The sequence below is a fragment of the Dermochelys coriacea genome, chromosome 18 (genome assembly GCF_009764565.3).
Source record: "Dermochelys coriacea isolate rDerCor1 chromosome 18, rDerCor1.pri.v4, whole genome shotgun sequence".
NCBI lineage: Eukaryota > Metazoa > Chordata > Testudines > Dermochelyidae > Dermochelys > Dermochelys coriacea.
Window position 1 is genome coordinate 12,590,605 of NC_050085.1, and position 21,458 is coordinate 12,612,062.

General features: G+C 40.2%; 1 protein-coding gene across 1 annotated transcript in view; it reads right to left on the reverse strand.

Annotated features, from left to right (window-relative positions):
• The window catches only part of UBE4B (ubiquitination factor E4B), a gene marked incomplete at its 5' end in the record, with an annotated part of 54,886 nt that overhangs the window by 14,300 nt on the left and 19,128 nt on the right, over positions 1 to 21,458 (reverse strand). Inside the window, 14 exons of the mRNA XM_043499808.1 lie at positions 187 to 314; positions 1,221 to 1,320; positions 3,574 to 3,712; positions 4,310 to 4,508; positions 5,618 to 5,731; positions 6,276 to 6,374; positions 6,461 to 6,577; positions 7,354 to 7,410; positions 9,031 to 9,114; positions 12,961 to 13,075; positions 14,818 to 14,918; positions 15,464 to 15,605; positions 19,624 to 19,737; positions 20,693 to 21,103. Of these exons, the coding sequence (XP_043355743.1) occupies positions 187 to 314; positions 1,221 to 1,320; positions 3,574 to 3,712; positions 4,310 to 4,508; positions 5,618 to 5,731; positions 6,276 to 6,374; positions 6,461 to 6,577; positions 7,354 to 7,410; positions 9,031 to 9,114; positions 12,961 to 13,075; positions 14,818 to 14,918; positions 15,464 to 15,605; positions 19,624 to 19,737; positions 20,693 to 21,103 (1,920 nt within the window). The remainder of the gene's footprint in view (positions 1 to 186; positions 315 to 1,220; positions 1,321 to 3,573; positions 3,713 to 4,309; positions 4,509 to 5,617; positions 5,732 to 6,275; positions 6,375 to 6,460; positions 6,578 to 7,353; positions 7,411 to 9,030; positions 9,115 to 12,960; positions 13,076 to 14,817; positions 14,919 to 15,463; positions 15,606 to 19,623; positions 19,738 to 20,692; positions 21,104 to 21,458) is intronic.

Consider the following 21,458-nt stretch of genomic DNA (forward strand, 5'->3'; position numbering starts at 1 on the left):
AACTCAGGATTTTACAGCTGTAACTGAAACAACAACATAAAATCAGACTTACAGTCTAAAAACAGTCATTCATTGAAAAGAAGCAATCACAAATTTAGGAATCCCAGGAGGTAGTAATGTTGAGGTAGAGACAGCTGGTATCAGATATTTGAGATAGTGATTTACACACCCAGCCCTGAAACTCACTTGGGGTAGGCAGGGTCGAGGATTCGAAGCAACAGCTGAATCACCATACCATAAAAATTCAGACACCTCCTCAGAAAGTTCTCATCTAGCAAACCAGCATCTGCACAAGCCTTGCACCGCACCAGTTTCTGCAGGAGGAGGGAAGATGCACACAAAAGGCTAATCAAGAGCAAGATACAAGAAACACAGTATAAAGATCAAATCCATCCACTCCACTCAACACTCCCAATAATTAAGACAGTTCTGCCCCTCCCTCCACACACAATATTTTATCATGGCCCAAAGAACAGGACACTTAAAAAAATCCCCCAATATATATCAATAAAGACAGATGAGTACAACTCAACTAGATCCACAAGGAGAAAACCTTCACTGACTTGTAGTTAAGGAGCAAACACTCCAACAATAAGAACAGGAGAGTTAAGAAGCTAGAAGATCTGAGAAATTATCAGAAAAAGCTGTCTAGATGGTACAGAGTAGAAAACTGCCATCCATGTACAGTTGCAACGATTAAACAGGGTACTGAAATTCATAATGAAGGATTCCAGTGCATCTACTTTGTAAAGAGCTCAGGACAGAGTCAGGAGCTCTGGAGTTCTAAATCCAGTTTAAATAGAAATTGTCTGAAGCCATGAGCAAGTCACTCACCTTCTTTGCCGTTATTTATCCATCCGAGAAATGGAAACAGCAACATTGTCATTTCTCAGAAGGTGTTGCAAGAACTGACTTGTCATCTGCTTTTATATTTTGAATTGCTCTATAAGTGCTAAGCAGTCTCATCCTGTATTGTACTGTGCATATTATATAGTGTTATTAGGTCAACAGGTATCATACAACAGTGTAATATATTGAAAACAATCCTCCTATACACTTAAGATATTTTCCAACATCTACGAAAACATGGTTGCTAGCACACCTCTTCAGTTGGAAAAAAACAAAAACAAAAAAAAAAAACCCACTACTACTACCACCACCACCACACCACCACACAGGTTGACAGGGCCAGTTAATTGTCATCCTAAGTAGTTACAAACCTTAAGTTGTGTTTTACAACGTTTCAGCATTTCTCGATGTCTGGTAGCTAGAGGAGACTCCTTCCATTGACTTTCATTGTTTTTCAAATCTTCCACAGTTCTGTAAACCACATGAAATCACTAGTGGTGACAGTAAAGGGGACAGCAGGTAAAACATTTACTCTACCTAATTTCAATTTACAAAGGAAACAAATTTGGAAAGAAAGAAAAATGAGATTACAAAATTCATCACCTTAGTAGAAACTATCCCTCACATTCATCAGGACAGCAAGTTGCTCTTGCATCTTTTGAAAGGGAAGACAAAAATCTTCTTCAAGGCCAAATGCTGGGATACACTAAGTACACTAGTTTCACGATTGATGACTCCATTAAGCAAACAAGAACCACAGCAAAAAAATATGACTGGGGAGACAGTGGGGAAAAGGATTTCCCCTCCAGACACATTCATCATTTTATCACATTTCAAATACTTGGTTTATACCAAATTCACAATCTCTATAAAAAGCAAAGTTAAAATCATGTAATTAAGAACAGTAACCCTGTATTAGAGCAAGGCTGATCCAGAACATCTGACAGGCAGGCAAGCAAAGGCCATATCTCATTCACCCCCCAAAGTAAGAGCAGAGAGATGAAAAGCAGAAGCTACTAGAGGAAGATAGGAAGGTTGGTATCAGGAACGGTTCAAAATACCTTCCTCTCCTTTGTAGGACAGATACAAATGCACTTCCAGCACCTCTCTCTCAACCTCCTTCTATAAAAGATTTCTCTTGGCAGCCCCCTTCCCCCTGCACAACCCCCATTACAATTCAAGCCTGTGGGGAAAGAGCACAAAAAATGGGAAAACTTCTCATGCTCTCCCTTTCAGTGCAAGGCCCATCATTATAACAAAGATTAAGTTTTGCCCCCTCCACCATGGTCACAGTCAGCCTAGACCTAACACGGAATAAAAGTTAAGTGCAATGACTATGTCACATCATCCACACGAAGCTATTCAAGTCTCATCATTTGGACCTAATTCATTTAAAGTAGCAGCTGATTAATATTTTGTGTATGTTGTATTAATCTTAATGTATTTTAGATTTTATATTCTACACTATTATGATTCTATTTCCTACCACACCTGGATGTAAACTAGTCTCTCTCCATACCCCAGCCTCCATCTGCTGCAGATTATCATCTGACCTTAATTCTTTCATTAGCGACATCAAAATATATGGCCTGAGTTTACAGAGGGCTAAGCATTTCCTGGTAAGTGTTGACCATGCATGGAAATAACTCATGATTGACAACACTACATTCCAAATAAGGAAAAAAAGGAGGAGTGATTCCTTTTTTAAATCCAGGATCTGGTTTATTTGAAAACACTTGTTTGTGTAAAACATGTGTTGACTGTTTTCACACAGATGTCTACAGCTTTTCTAACCTTTTGTAGGTCTACACTGTAAATAAAGTTCAAAAATCCTCCAACAAACCTGCCATCTTAATGTCAAGGGACTTTTACTAAGTGAATGCAATTATAAATAGTGGAAAACACTGATGCTGTGCAATCTGCTCTTATTTATTTTAACTGAGAAAGTTCCTTGAGGTTTAGAGATCCAGCAGCTATAAAAAGTTTATTTGGATTCATGCCAAGAAAAAGGAAAAACAAAAGCATCTTCATGTCAGCGTCAGAACTTAAGCAGTTTTTTTAAAATGGCTAACCAGTAGTTGAATTACATATGCAGTTACCTTAGAATTCACTGTGAAAGCTTTTATACAAAGAAGGAGATCATCTGATATCCACCAACAGCACAGTAGCCACAAGGAACAGATAAACACCTGCTCTGCAGGCAGATATGCAACATCCCAGACATAGGAGATGCCATGCTCCTCATCAAGCAACCACTACAATGACCTGCATGTCAGAGGTACATGTGCATTCACCTCCACAGCAATGCAAAAGGCTTAAAGCACTGACATCCCCAATCATACCACTTACTATTCAACAAAGTTTAAACTATCAAAACATTGTAACTCTGTACAACCTATGATGCTTTCAAGAACTGTCTAGTGCTCTCTAGGACTACCCCTAGAGTTTGAGATCCTATCTAGAAACCGCATTCACGACTGATGCCATTGCACATTAGCACAACCAGAACCTGCAGACACAAAATACTCTGCAAGAGCTATCAAAGCAGCAGATTGACTCGTCAATAAAACTCCCCAATACTCCACAGCATGGATTTACTTAGGTTGTAGTTTTAATTTCCATCAAATTTGCAAGAACCATAATCATACATAGGAAAGCACCTACTATTCAAGGTGGCGGGGAAAACTGTAGAACACATGCTAAGTAACTAACACAACTTCTAACCTGTTGAGCTCCCTGATGGCCCGCAGTCTACGGATGTAGCGGCGGCAGCTTGGCAGGATGGAGAGGTGATGGGCATGCAGGGTTAGGAAGAAGCATTCTGTTGGGAATTTCGGTTCAGAACATGGAGACTGATCCCTGTCTACAAAAAAAAGAACAAAACAGGATGAAGGAGAGTAAGAAAAAAGCTACATGAATTAGTGCAGGGGTGGCCAACCTTAGCCTGAGAAGGAGCCAGAATTTACCAATGTACATTGCCAAAGAGCCACAGTAATACGTCAGCAGCTCCAGTTCCTCTCACCCACTGGCACCTCCCAATCAGCTGTTTTGTGGCATGTAGGAGGCTCTGGGGGAAAAGGGGTGAGGAGCGAGGGCACGGCAGGCTCAGGGGAGGGGGCGGGAAGGGGTGGAGTGGGGGCAGGGCCTGTGGCAGAGCCATGGATTGAGCAGTGAGCACCCCACAGCACATTGGAAAGTTGGCACCTGTAGCTCCAGCCTGGGAGTCGGTGGCTATACAAGGAGCCACATATTAACTTCTGAAGAGCTGCATGGGGCTCTGGAGCCACTGGTTGGCCACCCCTGAATTAGTGCTCAGACTTCGAATAACTCACTTCTGTGCAGTCTTAAAACAAGCTATAAAAGCAACAGACAGTCCCAAGCAAAACATTTACAGTAGTGAATATTTTGGAATATCCCTAATACCAGAAGAAAAGGTAGAAAATGCATGCTCTTTACTCACAAAGCTCAGCCATCCAGCCTGTAACATCCTCCATTGTTGCTTTTACTCTTGTCTCATCCATTGGGATGGTGATGCGACATCTGGGGTGGAATATATAGGTGGGATCAACCGTTTCTAGCTTTATCTTCATGCTAAGCTGCTGCAGCACCCACAGGAAGTTGAGCATAAAACCGTCCGTAGACACCATCCGATCATCAGTCTGCAAGACAAGGGAGAGAAAGTGTACGCTAGAATTGACAGGTTTCAGAGTAGCAGCCGTGTTAGTCTGTATTCGCAAAAAGAAACGGAGTACTTGTGGCACCTTAGAGACCAACAAATTTATTTGAGCATAAGCTTTTGTGAGCTACAGCTAACTTCATCGGATGCATTTGGTGGAAAATACAGAGGGCTTAGAAGAAAGCAGCAGGCAACAGATCATTGCAGTTGGCAGGCCTGGGATTTCAGCATCCATCGCTAATGCACAATGCATGGTTAAAAAAAAACAAACAAAACAAGGATCAGGACCTCTAAGGCTAACTAGAATGTGAGCAGCTGTAACTGTTAACAGCATTTCCCTGCCCTGTGTATATCCAACACCAGTCATTGTTATGAGTACTAAACGCACATATTTAGGGGAGAGAAAAGAGGGGGAAAGAGTCTCAAAGAGACTTTTTTAAATTTTTTAGCATAGGGACAGCCAGGAACAAGAAAGATTCATCAAGTAGCGAAGCTTCAGTTCTTAAATTTTACCATACAAGCAACGTTTCCAGTAGTTTTTCATTTCAACTTGAAGAAAACAGTTCTGCAAATAGTTTCAAAATGTTTGCCTCTATGGAAAATGGGGACTTCGAGACACTGACACCTCAAATTGCACACATTTAGGATTCACAACCAGGTTATACCAAGGCAAAAACTAACCAACCAATGACCAAAAAAATCAGCCCTGTTGCTTCAGTGGAATTGTGCCAATTCTCACCAGGGATTACTCAAATTTACAAGAGCCACAAATAAAGTGAGTGCTTGGCACTTTGTTAACTGGGGGAGAAAACAAGTTTTCATTGCAATCAGTTGGTGGAAGCAGCCAGGAAGAGCATATATCAATAAAAAGGCACAAACTCGTGTACTAACAAATTTAGGTATTTCAGTACTCAGAGAAAAGTGAGCAAACTAGATTCATTTAAAAAAAAGAACGTACGGAAAAATAATATTGAAAGAATGACCTAGATGGAACTCCTGGTTGCTTCAGGCCCTAGAATGTCTGTTGTCTTCTGTTAGAACTATTTGTGCTAACTACATCTGTGAATCAGAGGAATAAAGTTCAGTCTTTACCTGCATCTGTGCCTTCTTCATGTTGGCATCAACAACAGCTGCCATGTAACTGAGAGCTGCCTCTCGAGTTTCACCATTCAGCAAAATACTATGTAGAATCTTAAACAGTTCTTGCTGAAATTTTAAGTGAAAATTGTGTCACTGAACAGCAAGTTCATGAAAACAGCAGCACGGAGACACGTGCATATTCAAAGTATTATACAGAATCTACTATTCTGTTGTAGTGTTCTTGTAAAGAACGCAGCTATCCCAGGTACGAAAAATATTTATTGACAGAAGAATGTTATCTACACAAGATTATAGCTTAAAAATCATGACAACATAATCACTATGGAAAGGTACCAGGTTTATTTACTCATTCACCCACAAGAACTGAACGTTGATAGAAGTTTGTGAATAATCAATAGTTGGTGATAACAGTACCGATATTCCTTCGGTTTGGGTAGGGGGCTTACAGAAACATCTCCAATTTTGTGGCTCTCTGGTTAAACTGTTCTTGCTGGGTTTTCACTCCCCCTCTTCTTAACTAATTTATTGTTTAGTGGATGGACTATATTTTGTAAAACACTCTTCACCCATATTATAAAAACCAAAAATGTAAAAAAAATAAAATAAAATAAAAAATCCTCTGGTAGCAATTAAATATCAGGACACTTACCCTTGCAGATTCCAGGTAATGCTGCAATGACTGGCTAACAACCCGCGTGTTTTCAAGAGTAATGGCAGGCCCTGAGAAATATTTTTCAACCACTTTAGTCTGAAAGAAAAAAAAATTGCAAGGAGTACAAACACATCTTTTGGGTTCTTTTCCAGATGAGAGACTGCAAATAGCATAGTACTTACATCATCTTCAGCAAAGACAGAGAGACTGAAGAAAGCTCCAAGATAAGAAAGTCTTTGCAACTCTCGTCCTGCACCTGGACTTACAGGTTTAGGCAACCACAGGGGCAAAGAAACGACCTACCAAAAAAAAAAAAGGAACAGGAAGACATTGACAGGGCAGCCAAATCACTGACATTTTTCAATCTGCACTGCCTTCTTTCCTTATTTGCATTTCACTCTGTTGATTCTTCATCATCCCAGCACACTCGTAGCAAAATAGTGAAGTCTGTAGTGCTTCAGAAAGCTAAGAAAGCAATATTTGTTTTATGTCTCTCTGAACTTCAGTTATTTCTCTTCTCAAGGGGAGGCAACTCAATTTATTGACGTTGTTCTTCCTTGGACAGATCTTAATTATTGCTTACTATTAAATACCATAGCTCCCGAGTGCCCCCAATGAGGATGAGGGTCCAATTGTGCAAGACGCTACACAACCACGTAACAAGAGTCTCTGGCCCAAATAACTTATTGAAGAAATGTGGATGGTCCATCATCTAATGGATGCAATTCTCAACTAGATTGGTATTGCCAAAGAATATAAAGAATAAACCATGCCATCAGCAAGAACTGCATGCAAATTAGAGATGAGGTAGGCCTAATGGACTGGATATGAGGATGGAAACCATGAGTTCATGGCTTCCAGTACTGGAAGCCACGGACGTTTTGTCTGGCTTTGGAGCAAGAGACTTCTATGTGCCTCAGTTTCCAAACTGTAAAATAGGAATACCACCTACCTAACTTTTAACGGTGTTGTGAGAATAACTAATGTTTCCAGAATGTTTTGAAAACAAAAATGCTATGCAGAAGTTAAGTATTATGTAGCAGAAATTGTTACGTTTAGGTGTGCGGACACTTACCAAACTGCATATAGGGTGCGTTTTCCCAAACTTGATTTCACACAGTTCATATAATGCCTGTAAAAAACAAAACAAAACAAAAAAAAAAAACCAACGACAGTTCGTTCAGGTGCATTTCTTAGAGCACCCTGGCTATCAGTGAAAAGATAAACATGCTAGAATGCTTAAAAGGCCAGATCCTGCTCCAGTTAAGTCAATGGTAAAACATTAATTGTCTACGAAGGAAACAGGATCTAAATATGCTGATGCACACCTTGCAACTATCTCAGCTTTTATGTCTTTTCAAGTTGCCTCACGAAAGCCAAATATCACACTTTTAAAAAAATTAGCGGAGCAAGTTATTTGCTTGTTCGATACATAATGATGTTGGTGAACTCCTAAACTGCCATACAAGAGTCAGTAAGAGTAACAAACAGAGCTACTCTCCTATACACATGAAGGCCTTTGTCTTCCGACCGAAAGTGGAACATCGTCAGATGAATGTTGAGGCCTGAAACAAAGAATCCTATCTACAGTCTCTAACTCAAGCTAAACTGCAGAGGAGAAGGAAATAAAGAGGCTATAAAGGAGGATTTTGAAAATGCAAAAATAACGTAAGCTTGTACATGTTCCTCTCCTTGTATTATATATTTTCATACTTCTATTACAGTGTATCAAGTAAACTACTATTCCACCCTTTCCCACTTCAAGGCTCTGCAAAAGAGACTCCAGCAAGTGTTGTTAGCCTATGCTGAAGCTGACAGCTGAATTTCACAAGGGGTTCAAATTATTTAAGTTTGGGGTAGCCTGAAACTAGGCTAACATGGAACAAGCAGAGAAAGCTTTTTTTAAAATGTGGATCATTGACATCAAATTTGCTTAGTTTGCTAAGTCCCAAAGTGGTTTAAGCTAATTGGCAGAAGTGCAAACTCAACCCAGATCTGAAGCAGTCCTTTTTCTGGTTCAAAAAATCATCAGTAAGAGATCCTGCAATCTGATTTTATTTACAATAAATGGGATAGAGGAGAATTCTGCTTGCTGTTTTATATCTGTACTTGGCTCAGCAATGTTGCCTACAGGAATAAAAGTTTGGTTGTGTCAGTAAATCAGCAGTTCTGCCTCAAAGATACATTGGAAGTTGATCTATTGAGTAAAATAAAGTCACTTTTCAGTGGTCAGACTGCCATGAGTTTCCTACAGTAGACAGCCATGGGTTCGATTCATTTTGTTTATAGAATAATGGACATTAATTGGCTAGGCTGAGAGCAATACAAAAAAACAAAAAAACAAACAGAAGTAAATAGTGGAAAGTATATTACATTTTTTTTTCCATTTCTGATAATTTAGGGTTTTTAACAAGTAAGGGATTTATTTAGTTTTTAAAACACATGGCATGTGCACTAATGGGCAAGACAACATCTCTCATCTGCATCACCAGGATATAAACATTTGAATAGAATTTGCATAAAGTCTACTGTACATTAAGCCTGAGACACTATGAGCGCCACAGATTCCAGCTGGTCATTATTACTCTTTGTTACTCACCTGATAACACTTGAAATTTCCAACATGAGGTCAATGTTCAATAAGACATTTGAAGCAAGCCAAAACAGGGTTAATTAAAGTTACTTTGAACAGAGTCTGCATCAAATATTGGGTATCTTAAAGCAAGAGCTGCTAAAAAGGAATAGTCCTTACCATAAGGGGATATTTAAAATTGTCACTATCAAGGGAGCACTCTTTGGAAGCAAGAGCCAGGCCTTGTAAGATAGGGATAAAGATCTGTAAAAACAGAAGTACATTACTTATACACTTCAGAATGGGAACCAATAAGACATAGGTGAAGCCACAGCCCCGGGCAGCATGAAACCCCTGCTCACATCTCAAACACTAATATGTCCACAGAAGGAAACAAAATATATAGTCTGTTCTGTCAGTTTATGTAAGTTATTTCAAAATAAATAGTAATGTTTAAATGTAAAAAGAGGAGCAAACCTAGAAGAACAACCTGAATCCAGTTTCTTCATGCTTAAGGCAATGAAGTTCAGCCCGTGAGACAACATCTTTTTGGTTACATTTTGAAAAGGGCATCTGGCATGAATCTTCAACACATCCAAATACAGTGTAAATGATAGATCAACTTGATGTCTGTACATGAGAATTCACTTGTACAAACAATTAAAAATTCCAAACATGTGAGCACTTGAAAAGTTTTCCTGGTCAGTGCCAAGAACCTACATTATAGTCTAAAAAATTCTAGCAATGCAAACACCACACTAATCTGGACTTGGTCATAGAGCTAGTGGAACATAGAGACACACTATAGCTGATCAACAATGGTAAAGCCACAACAAGATTAGGGACTTGATCTAGCAAACTCTCCACAGGTGGAAATCATGTAATATAAAAATACAAGAGAGATTATTACCAAGAAGAAAGAGTCTGGGGCTTCCTTTAAGAGCTTGATAGCCCAGCCTTGCAGTACTCTATTGACCCATTAACTTGGAGTTAATAGTGATTATATACAGCAGAATAGTATTTTTGGGACAAGTAGATTTTATGCCTGTGTCGGTAAATTTTAATACTGTGATAGGCATAAACAAAACAGCAGCAGTCACTGACTACAAAGGAGGAAGGAAGAAGGGAGAAAATGATGAACCAAGAAGCAACACCACCCAGTTACCAGAGCCCAATCATATATCGAATTTTTCCTTCTGGAATAAAAATCAAATATTTGTTTTACAAAATACAGGAGTGACCACTGGAACCCAAATAGAACTGTACTGGGTCTCTTGGATAAAGATATAAAATCATCAAATCATGTTAGGGAGCCTGATTACAACAAGGTTGTTCCCTAATCCAGTTAGGGGCATGGTTCCAATCTTGATCTTAACCATGTTCCATAGCCATTCCCTGACAGGGTATGTCTACACTGCAGCTGGAGTGTGCCTCCCAACCTGGGAGGACAGATACATGTTAGCTCTGCTCAAGCAAGCAGGCTATACTCCTGGGGAAATTCTGTGCTACTGTGCATGCACATAATTAATGAGCTGTGCATATTTTTAATTTTTTGCACAGAAAAAAAAACCTTCGGCTGGAATCTTGCTGCAGTTCCACCTTTTGCCCACCAGCAGGCGCTGTGGCGATAAACCACAACAGCTGTTTCCAGCCAGTGAGTGAAGAGAAAGAGCCTGCAGAGCCTTCTTCATAGCGAGCCAGCTTGGGAGACAGAGTGTGGGGCTGCTGGGGGGGCCACACAGGGGCTCATAAGGGCTAGTGGAAGAGGACAGACGGTGCAGGGGCTGAATGAGAGTGGAGGCACAGCATCACAGGGGGAGGAAGGTGCAGGGCCACATGGGCAAAGGGGGAGGGGAGAACAGCGCTACAGGGGGAAGGGGGGAGGGACACATAGGGACAGGGGAGTTGTTGAGTGGGAGCAAAGAGACAAATGGGGATAGGGAAGGGGTGGAGAGACACACGGGTGCACAGGCACATGGGGACAGGACAGATGTGCTTGACTGAATGGGAAAGGCTAGGGGTCAGCCAGGGTCTGTATGGGGGAAGCTCCCTAACTGTCCCCCCCGCCCCAAAAAAACCCTGTTCCATACTTCTCACTCATACCCAACAACCCTCCAAGTTCACACCCAGGCTCCTTTCGAGCAATTACGTCCCTCTCCCTCAGCACCTTCTTTACCCGACTCCCCCAAGCATTTGCACTGCTTCTGAGCAGTGTGGGAAATACGGTTCTGTATTGTAGTTTAAATGAATTATTACTCTGAGTTCTGTATTAATATGCCTAGTAAGGAATCTATTTCTCAAAAAACATTTTCTGACTCTTTTTTGTTGTCTGTATTGTTACAGACATACTTGCTGACAGGTATTTTGAAATAAATAACCAAAAATAATTGAAACTGGTGTGATTATATTGTGTCATTTTGACAAATAAAATATGCAAAATTTTGCAGAATTTGAAAATTGTGTGCAGAATTTTTTATTTTTTGGCGCAGAATTTCCCAGAGTAATCCTAAAAAGAGCATGGGCTAGCCACCTGAGTACAACCCTGCCCAACACTGTGGATCTGAACTTGAGTGACTAGCCTGAGTACAGCTAACACGTGAGAGGATCCCAGCTGCAATGTATACATACCCACAGTATCTTAGACACACTCCAGGTCAAAGCACACTTTGATAACAAGAGCCCGAATAAGAGTTAACACGTAAATTAAGTGACCTTTTAACTCTGCAAACTGATATTTAATTCCAGATAGGAACGATAATATTTCTTCCTGACTCTCATTCACATGAGCATGTTAATTAAAAGCAGAGGAGTCTGTAGTGATCAAATATTTTTCCAAAAGCCAGTTCCTATTGGTGTTGATGCATTTGCTCCTCACGCATATCAGTATAATTTTCAGGAGTTAATACAACGTAAGAATTACTCTACATTTTCTAAAGCAGTGGTGCTCAAACTTTTCCAGTCATGTCCCCCCTTACTAGTATACAATCTGTCCATGTCCCACCTCTGTTACTGCACAGCCAAGGCTTCCTCAGCAATGGAGCTGGGGGGCAGAAATGGGGATGGAGGAGTAGCTTGGCCAAGAGGCAAAGCGGGGCTGGAGGCAGAATGGGGCTGGAAGTGTGGCACTCCCTCCCTGCCCCACCATGGGGGCTGGCCCCAGCTCTGCTGTGTATCTCTCCAAGTGTTCTTCTCTGCATTTTGAGAACCATGTTCTAAAGATACTAGAGATTTCATACCATTCTGAGTGCTTCTTTGCTGTGAGTAAATCATGTCATAGCATGTGGGTGCGCTAATTAGAGCCAATAACAACCTGACTGACCTGCTTTGGCATTAAACTGTGAAGTAGAAGCGTGGCCTAGTAATTAAAGCACAGGACTAGGAATCAGGAGAACTGGATTCCAATTTCTGGCTCTCCCATTGACACCACCCCACCCCACCCCCGACATCTAGGGCAACTGTTTACTCTCTGTCTCAGCATCTTCATTTCTAACGGAGGATAATAATGATTCCCTAACTTAGAGGGGTGTTGTGAGGCCTTAATTAATTTTCATAAAGTGCTTATAAATCCTTGGGATGGAAGTGTTATAGATGGAAACTATTATATTATTAATTCATTCTGTCCTTGGCAAGATGGACAAAAACTAACATTTCTAAGTGTGTGATTTGGGAAGTTTGCCATTTTATGGATCAGGGAAATTTGGATAGAATGATCTGAAAAGTGACAGTCCAAGACAAAGCCTTACAATGGGATACTACCATATGCAAAAAAATTTCTGGTAGTATGCTTCAATGTTTCATTAAAAAAAAGTGCTGCTTATTATGCAATCTTCTTTACACAACAAATCTATAGATTTATAGATTTGCTTACTTTGAGTAAAACTTCATACAAAGCTCAGTCATTCTTTCTGAATCCCTTTAACAAGTGAAACAAGAGAGACAGCAAACTCTCCCAATTACTTAATTACTTGCCAGTCCAGGGAGCAATGGTTCTCAAACTGTGGTCTCAGAATGTGATCTGCTGAACAAAGAGTTGGAGAGCCATTCCCTTGGATAGTTCAGGCACTAAGTTGTAGAGTATGCTAATGCTTGCAAGTTGAACTAGCCTCTTACCTGTTTAAACATCTCTTCATCCTGGTGAGTTGTTCTCACCAATTCTTGGATGAAGCCAAATGGAAGATTCCTACACAGCATGTATGGTACCAACAGAGACTGCTGCTGCAAAGACCTTTATTCATATATTTAAAAAAAAAAAAAAAAAAGTTGGAGGGAGGGAGAGATCTTTCAGAAAAAACTGGCCTCACATTTATTGATACATCCAAATAATGGAATGTCAGGACTGAGACAATTACTTCTTTCAGAAGCAACTAAGTCTCCCCAAGTCCTTGTACAAAGATAATACTGCAGGGGATGCTGCTGCCAAAACCCCACTTTGGTCAAATGTGGTTAGAAGAAAACTATGGCCTATATAAATGAATTGGTTCTCCCCTCTATCCGTTTCTACTGAAAAGACCCTTTGTGAGGTTCATCCTAGTGAAGCAACAGCATTAGGTTTGTTCCACTAATCTCAACCTGTTCATTTTTCCAACTTTAAGGAAAGGATGAAGTCACAGTATTTTCCAAATTAACACTTACTTTTTATAAGCACATCCTATGAACTTGAAACTGAATGTTGCCTTTTTCTCTATTACACACAAAAACACAGTTACTCTAGGGTTGTTCACTTATATAAGTGGGTGGCTCGCATTATTTTTGAGACGCTTATTGAAGTATTTGTTTTGAATAGATACACGTAAATTACTTGGATTTTGGCAAATAGGAAAAAAAGTCAGGTCAGTGTTCTAGTTTGACTTTGCCCCTTTAAATACTTATGGCTTGTCTATACCAGAAGAGCTACCAATATAAATCCCCATGTGGACACACTTACTCCAGAGTAAACGAGACTTTTTTGGTTTAGCTTAAACTGCTTTCCAAAGTGACAAACTGAATGGGATAAAGGCACTCCTATACTGGAATAAGAGTGTCCACATGAGGGTTATATTGGTAGAATTACAGCAGTTTAAATTCACACCTTAGTTTATGCTGGTATATCTTCCCATATAGACAAACCCTGAGCCACTGTAATCATAGAACTGGAAGGGACCTCGAGACGTCATCTAGTCCAGTCCCCTGCACTCATGGCAGGACTAAGACTTATATAGACCATTCCTGACAGGCATTTGTCTAACCTGCTCTTAAAAATCTCCAACGATGGAGATTCCACCACCTCCCTAAGCAATTTATTCCAGTGCTTAACCACCCTGACAGTTAGGAATTTTTCCTAATGTCCAACCTAAACCACCCTTGCTGCAATTTAAGCCCATAGCTTCTTGTCCTGTCCTCAAAGGTTAAGAACAACAATTTTCTCCCTCCTCCTTGTAACAACATTTTATGTTCTAGAAACTGTTATGTCCTTTCTCAGTCTTCTCTTTTCCACATTAAACAAACCCAATTTTTTCAATCTTTCCTCATAGGTCATGATTTCTAGACCTTTAATCATTTTTGTTGCTCTTCTCTGGACTTTCTCCAATTTGTCCACATCTTGCCTGAAATGTGGTGCCCAGAACTGGACACAATATTCCAGTTGAGGCCTAATCAGCGCAGTGTAGAGCAGAAGAATTATTTTCTCGTCTTGCTTATTACACTCCTGCTAATACATCCCAGAATGATGTTCGTTTTGCAACAGTGTTACACTGTTGACTCATCTTTACCCTGTGATCCACTATGACCCCCAGATGCCTTTCCGCAGTACTCCTTTCTAGGCAATCATTTCCCATTTTGTATGTATGTAATGATACATACTATACATATTGACTGAAAAGATGACCCATTTCTGTAGCTGATTTTATTCAATTTTTATCTACTTCTGTAAACAGACACACATCTAACAAAGAATTTGTATATTTCATGACCAACATCAACTTTACTCACCTTGGTTGTGTTAAGGATCCCTGTAGTACCAAAGCAGCATGGGAAGTGCACTGTGATCGGATGTTGCTCAGTAACTGGCTAACCGCTAGCTGGCTACACATCTAAGAAGAAGAAAGAAATCATTTTAATGCAGAATGAAAACATTCATAGATAAGACACATAGGAAATGCAGTGAACAACTTCTGTATTCGTGCAATCTAAGCAAACAGATGGCATATTTCCAGCTAAAGATTCTTCAGATTACATTTAATGAGCTGAACTAATTATTTTCCATTCCACTGCTGTCTACAAGGGAGAAGTTTAGGTTTCCATTAACAGCAAAGGCTGATGGTCTTAGAGATGTGATTCTATGTGGAATAAACAATTTAAAGCAAATGCAAGGGAATAGATAGATGCATGTCAGTCCCCAAAACAATGTCAATTTTACTGATATCAAACTAACACAGATGGGGGTTCTGAACACAAACTTTAAAAGGCCAAATAGGAATTGAAGTAATGAGACTTACAAAACAAAACTTCTCACAAAACTTTTATAGAGCTATCATCTGCTGCAAACCATCTTTCCCTTCTGGGCAATGTAAAGTAAGAGAAGACAGTTTGAGCCTCAGTGCTGTTGCCAATATGGCTTTACTCTTCTCTACAATACCTTTGGTGCTTTTCTCTCCTCTATTCCAACTCTGTCAAAACACTCCATGAGGTAGTTCAGCATCTCTGTCTCCTTACAAGTTTCAATGCTGAAATGGTCACTGCAGGAATCACAAGCACTTGCTCCAGCAGAGCCTCCCACACTTTAAAAAAAGTGAGAAAAAGAAAATCAAGATGTATATCCCTCTTCTACCAATGTTTTGCATGCTCCCAACTTTCTCTGGCAAACAACTTCTTTGTAGCAGAAAACCCCATCCCAACACACCACACTCATGCAGATAAGACCTGTAAAAGTAAGTATGTTTGTGTGACCTGAGCAGAAGCTGCTAAATGTTTTTGTCCAGATCTTGGGATTGGACCATATTCTCACATGATTCGCTCTCCCTGCTTGCACAGCAAGTAGCATAATGCAATTCCTAAAGGGGAATCAAGACGGACTAGATATCTGACAGAGGGTAAAAGGCATGTAACGATAACGGGCCTGTATAAAAGTGATTCTCAAATTGTGGATTACAGAGGTGAAGCAGATACCAGTCTTCAAGCAGTAATGCTTCTAGCTAGTTGTACCCTATCCTGCACTCTTTTTTATGGTTTCCAACTTATCTGACCAACAACATTGAAAAAGTAACAAAACCCCTCCACACAGCTGCTTCACATTCTCTCTTGGGCATCTATTGTAAATTCAACCACAATCACACTTTTTTTTTGTATAATTTTTTATTCAGATTTTTTGAGTACACACATTTGGTTAGTATAATCAGTCACAGAAGCCATGCTAATTTCTCCCTATTCTATCATGCAACATAATTCTATTTTTAAGTTACAATTTCAAATAGTTTGGCTGGGACTGAAGCGATGTTTACTGGGCTTTAATTCTCCAAATCACAGAAATGTGAATCACAGAAATTTAAGTCGTTTCTTCCTCCCTGTAAGTAAATTTGTACTAAGTTATGTAAGTTTATGTAACTAGACTGGCTTCTGGTAGGTGCGTGTTCTGTTTTTTTAAGATAGGTTCCCCATTTGCTTACCTCCAGGTCTCCAATACAGCAGCTCACTTTTACGAGACTGGTTGTTTTCATTAGCAGCTCAGCCATTGCATTCTTTTGTTCTGTCAGAATTCTTGGATATACCATCTGGTCCTGACAACATGTGGTGCTTTTGGTTATCAACTAATACCAGCACCTCCCTTTTGATACCTCAGTCTCTGGCAATATCTCATATTTATTCCCCTGGGATAAGCAGTCATCACCATCCTCTATTTTACAGACATGAAAAATGAGAGATGAAGGGACTTGCCCAAGCTCACACAGGAAATCCATGGCAGACACAGGAACAGAACCCATTTCTCCTGGATCCTCTATCCTGAGTCTCTCTCTCTCCAATTTAAACTTGGCAATTTTATGTAACATGCAAATCCCAGTTTATAAAAGTGGTTTACAACTACATAGTCACTACATGTAACAAGTTTAAAAAAAAATTTAAAAAAAACCTGTCAATATGGGTGGTCAAACAGCTATTCTTCACAAGGCCATTTTTAAGGGTCTCTGGGTATGTCTACACAGCAAACAAAAACCTGCAGCTGGCCCGTACCAGCCGACTTGGGCTCATGGGGTTCAGGCTGCATGGCTGTTTCACTGCTGTGTAGGCATACCCAGAGACTGGGCTGGAGCCCAGGCTCTAGGACCTTGTGGAGAGGGAGGGTCTCAGAGCTCAGGCTCCAGCGCAGAAGTCTACACAGCAATGAAACAGCCCTACAAGCCTAAGTCAGCTGGCATGGGCCAGCCGTGGTGTTTATTTGCTGTGTAGACCTACCGTCTGTCTCTCGTTACTAACATCTCCACCCCAATCACCAGTTTAACCCTACTGACCAGTTTAACCCTACTATTGGTTCAGGCTTTGATCCAGTGTAAAACTACACATACATATGCGTTTCTCCATGTAGTCTCTTTCTTGTACCTTGAATTTCTCACCTCCAGCCTGAAGATCACCACCTTTATTTGTACAATATCAACTTCTTTTCAAAAAATATTTTCACGGCAAGGTTAGTTACTTTGTAGGCAACTTCATTTTAGCAATGGCTGAAATTATTCCGATACACAGCTGTATATGTTTATTACATAGGCAAAGTGCTTTGGAACCTTCAAAATGAAAGTTGTTGCATAAACATTAGATTAAAGTACGAACATGACGAACTGATATTCCACTGCAGTCAGTCAGAACGTCAGGACATAATATACCAGCAAAGTCACCTGAAGTGTAGTAGTCCCACAAGATATTACACTGCATGAATTGTGTTAACTAACATCTTGGCTACGTTTTCAATAGCACAGGTGTAAGATTTGAAATTAAAGCAAAGGGTCAAAACACCACAGAATTCCCTGTACACAAAATGCAAAACTTCAATCTGCATAAAATATTTCTCCTGAAATTACTCAGTGTGGATTGGAAGATGGGAGTTTATTAAACTCACCTCCCTGAGAATCTTCCAACAGCTATTTATTAAATCTACAGTTTTTAACTTTGTCACAATAGTTATGTTCTAATGTTCCACCATGGACAACCACAGACATAAGAGCTGGAAAGGTCTTCTAGGACTTTCTTTCACTCCTGTGCAGGACTGCATTTCCCCTACATGGCACTTTCCAGTTCTTTGTCTAGTCTAGTTTTAGAAGTCCCAAGCAATGGTGCTTCCACACACTTCTCTTGGGAGGATACTTCAAATCCTAATTAGATTTTCCTAATTTAGGAATTTTTAAAAATTAATATTCAGACTAAATTCTCCTTTTAAAAATTCTCATTGCTCTTTGTTCTACTCAAGATATAAACACTCTATCTGGAATACATGAGACAATAAGCACAATGTTGCAAGCATGATGATTAGATTTGTATTGCTATGAAGAAGCCGTTACAGTATCCTAAGACAGATGAGCGGCTGGCCGCCATCAGCCTGGGTCAGGAAACTGAAGACAGGTGTAAAGAATTCAATACACTAGAAATGTTATAGAGCTACTGTTTTCCAAAGAGCTCCCCTTCTCCAAAGGGCATGCTTCCCATATACTATTCCTATAGCCATCTCCTAATTTGGCTATGTGCAAAAGAAAAGAATAGATACCAAAAATGTTTCTTGTAGATATTTGTTTAATGGGGATAATGGAACCAATATCGCCAGGGCCAGACCTGGAACACAGATCACCTAGAACTGAACAACACACATTCAGGGAGTAGTTTATTTTTTCATTTCAGAAGCTGCATCCTACAGCAAAAATGTTTCAAAGGAGGTTGAGAGACACTGATAACGCATTCAGCCATTTGCTGTTATTCTTCTCCAGCTACACATATCATTACAGAAGATCCTGCCCTTCATTGTCATTCCTAGAAGCATCTCCCTGCCTCCATATTCAGTATTCAGCAAATTGTAATTATATTTGCAAGGCTAATGGGTAACCTCCACATGCAGTGAACATATCCATTCTCATTTTGTTGTCATATATTTTAGTGCCATATAAACTGAAGAACTTCACAGTATGTCTTGGATTCACAATAAGCTATCTTTCTCCCCAACTCAGTGTCCCAAATGTATCAGTCTTCACCACCTCGTCTCCACCGGCTGCTGATTTCTATTTGTGCATTTGAGAATCAGGTAACATGCGCTTCACAGATTAGAGGAAAGATGCTCAGCTGGAGTAAATTGCTGTAGCTCCATTAACTTCAATGGAACTGCACCAATTTACATTAGTTGAGGATCTGGCTCTGTCTTTTACTCCCCTCTAACCTCTGTCCTCATTTTCAAGTATTCAGAAGAAGTGCTTGTGCAGGAGATAGCACTGCCTTTGAAAGATGTAGTTTTTGATGAGCAATATTCCTCATATGCATTCAATAAGGAGTACCACTTACATGGGCATTTCAGACTTTGTGGTCATTAAACCTGAAGGGCAACATGAGTAACATTTCCTTTATTCTGAGTCATCTCTTTTTAAAAAAGAAGAACTGGCTAACTGAGACTCATTATGCATGTTTATCCTTCATCTCCCATTAAGGCCTGTCCAAGTTATCTCCTTCTTTACTTATTTCCGAAGTTCCACTGAAGAACGCTTAAAGCTCCACAAACTGTTAGTTCCTAGAGCACCCAAACATGCAAGTTACATTCTATTTCTCCAATACCTGGACCCAAACTGGACACAAGAAAAATCACCATCTTCGTTTTCTTCATCACTACTGTCCCCAGACACATCAGAAACGGCAAGGAAGAGGAGGGAGAAAGGGTTGTCGTATATACTACCGCAACAAAAGCGAAAAAGGCCATCAGAGAACAAAGCAGATTTTAAAATGAAAAGACAGCAAGAAAAGTAAAACTGCTATAATTTTCCTTTATAAATTATCTGTCAAAAATCTTCTTCCTAAACATGCAGCAAACAATGGTTAATTCAATCCATGATATTAGAAAAAACAAAATTAAGCTAACATGCGCCATGACGCTACTGACTATGAGTTATTCACATACCAAAATAAAAACCTACACACACAACTAATGAAGTAAACAAGGAAAGTCTTTAGAAAAATTACTGCATAAATGGAAGCCCTTCAATCTCACTGAATACTAAAAATCGGAGCTCTGAGCTGCTCAACTGAACCACAGCATTTGCAGAGTAAAATGAGAGCACCAGAAAGGCTGTTTGTTGGTTTCTCCCTCCTGCAGAGGCTTGGGGATCCCGGAAGCAGCTAGCAGAGGGACAGGATAGTAGTACCTGTCTTTGCTGACAAAGAGGAGCTAATCATTTAAATCCTTACACTAAAGGAGTCAAATCTGACATACTCCAGCAAGCAAGAACATTCAACAAACCAAGTGAAGATCTACACCAAGTTAATTACAAACCAGGAGACCTCTTTGATAGACTATCCAGCATGAGTGACTGAACTGCAATTTAAACCAAAGGAAGATAGTTTACCAGTGAGGACGGGTGGAAAGAAGAATAAAAGGAAGGGGAAACGTATAACGATATTGCTACCTGTATGCCAATTATGTTAAATATCAAATACCAACAGAAAAAGGTTGAGTACCTTGGCAGCCAGGGCTTGTTAGCAAGGCAACGTATTAGCTCAACACAAACAGAAAAATCAACGCTTGGTAAGTAGAGTGAGCTCAGTATAGAGACAAGTTCTTCCAAATGGCATAAATGCACCACCCCCTGCACTGCATATGTAATAGACACTGTTTGTGCTTGTGAATTACCTAGAAGGAATCCTGTTTAGGAAAGAAGAACGCCTGCTCAAGGTACCGGGCAAAGAAGTGGACAAAGGTGGACCCACTGTTGTGGGCCTCTGTCTGGACGAGCTGACTGGCACAGCTTGAGGACTGGTAGCCATGACTGGAGGACTTGGTGAGCTAGCTGGGATGGAGATACTCAAGGAGCGTGGGATATGAGAAGCTGAAAAGCCCCAGGGGTGGGTGACGGTATATGGGTGGTACCTCGGAGAGGAGGGCTGGACTCCAGAAGGACTTGCTGCTGTGAGATGAGGGCTGACAGAAATGGAAGGCACAGATGTGGTGGCAAATGAACTGGCTGGTGGGGTAACAGATGAACCAGTCATTGGCACGTGGCTTGAGAAATTGTTACTAGAAGCTGGACTAGTCCCATAGAGACTAAATCAATTAAGCGGGGGGGGGGAGAAGGAGGAAAAGAAGCAGCCATTTAGGATACATAGAAGAAGGGCAAGAGAGACAAAATTAACAACAGAAACACCCCGCTACTATTAACCATTCAGTATATGTATATTCCCCGTAACACATCATACACAATGCTTTTACTTACTGATTCTCATTTGCAATATTTAAACAATGTATCAATTTCATTGCTTGGATTATACATTTAAAAGTTAACTCATCTGAGGATCAGGCTCTTAAATTAGTGAGGCTCCAATTACGTCATAGTCTCTGATTCTAAAAGTCAGAAGGGACTATCATGATCTCTAGTCTGACCTCCTGCACATTCCAGTCT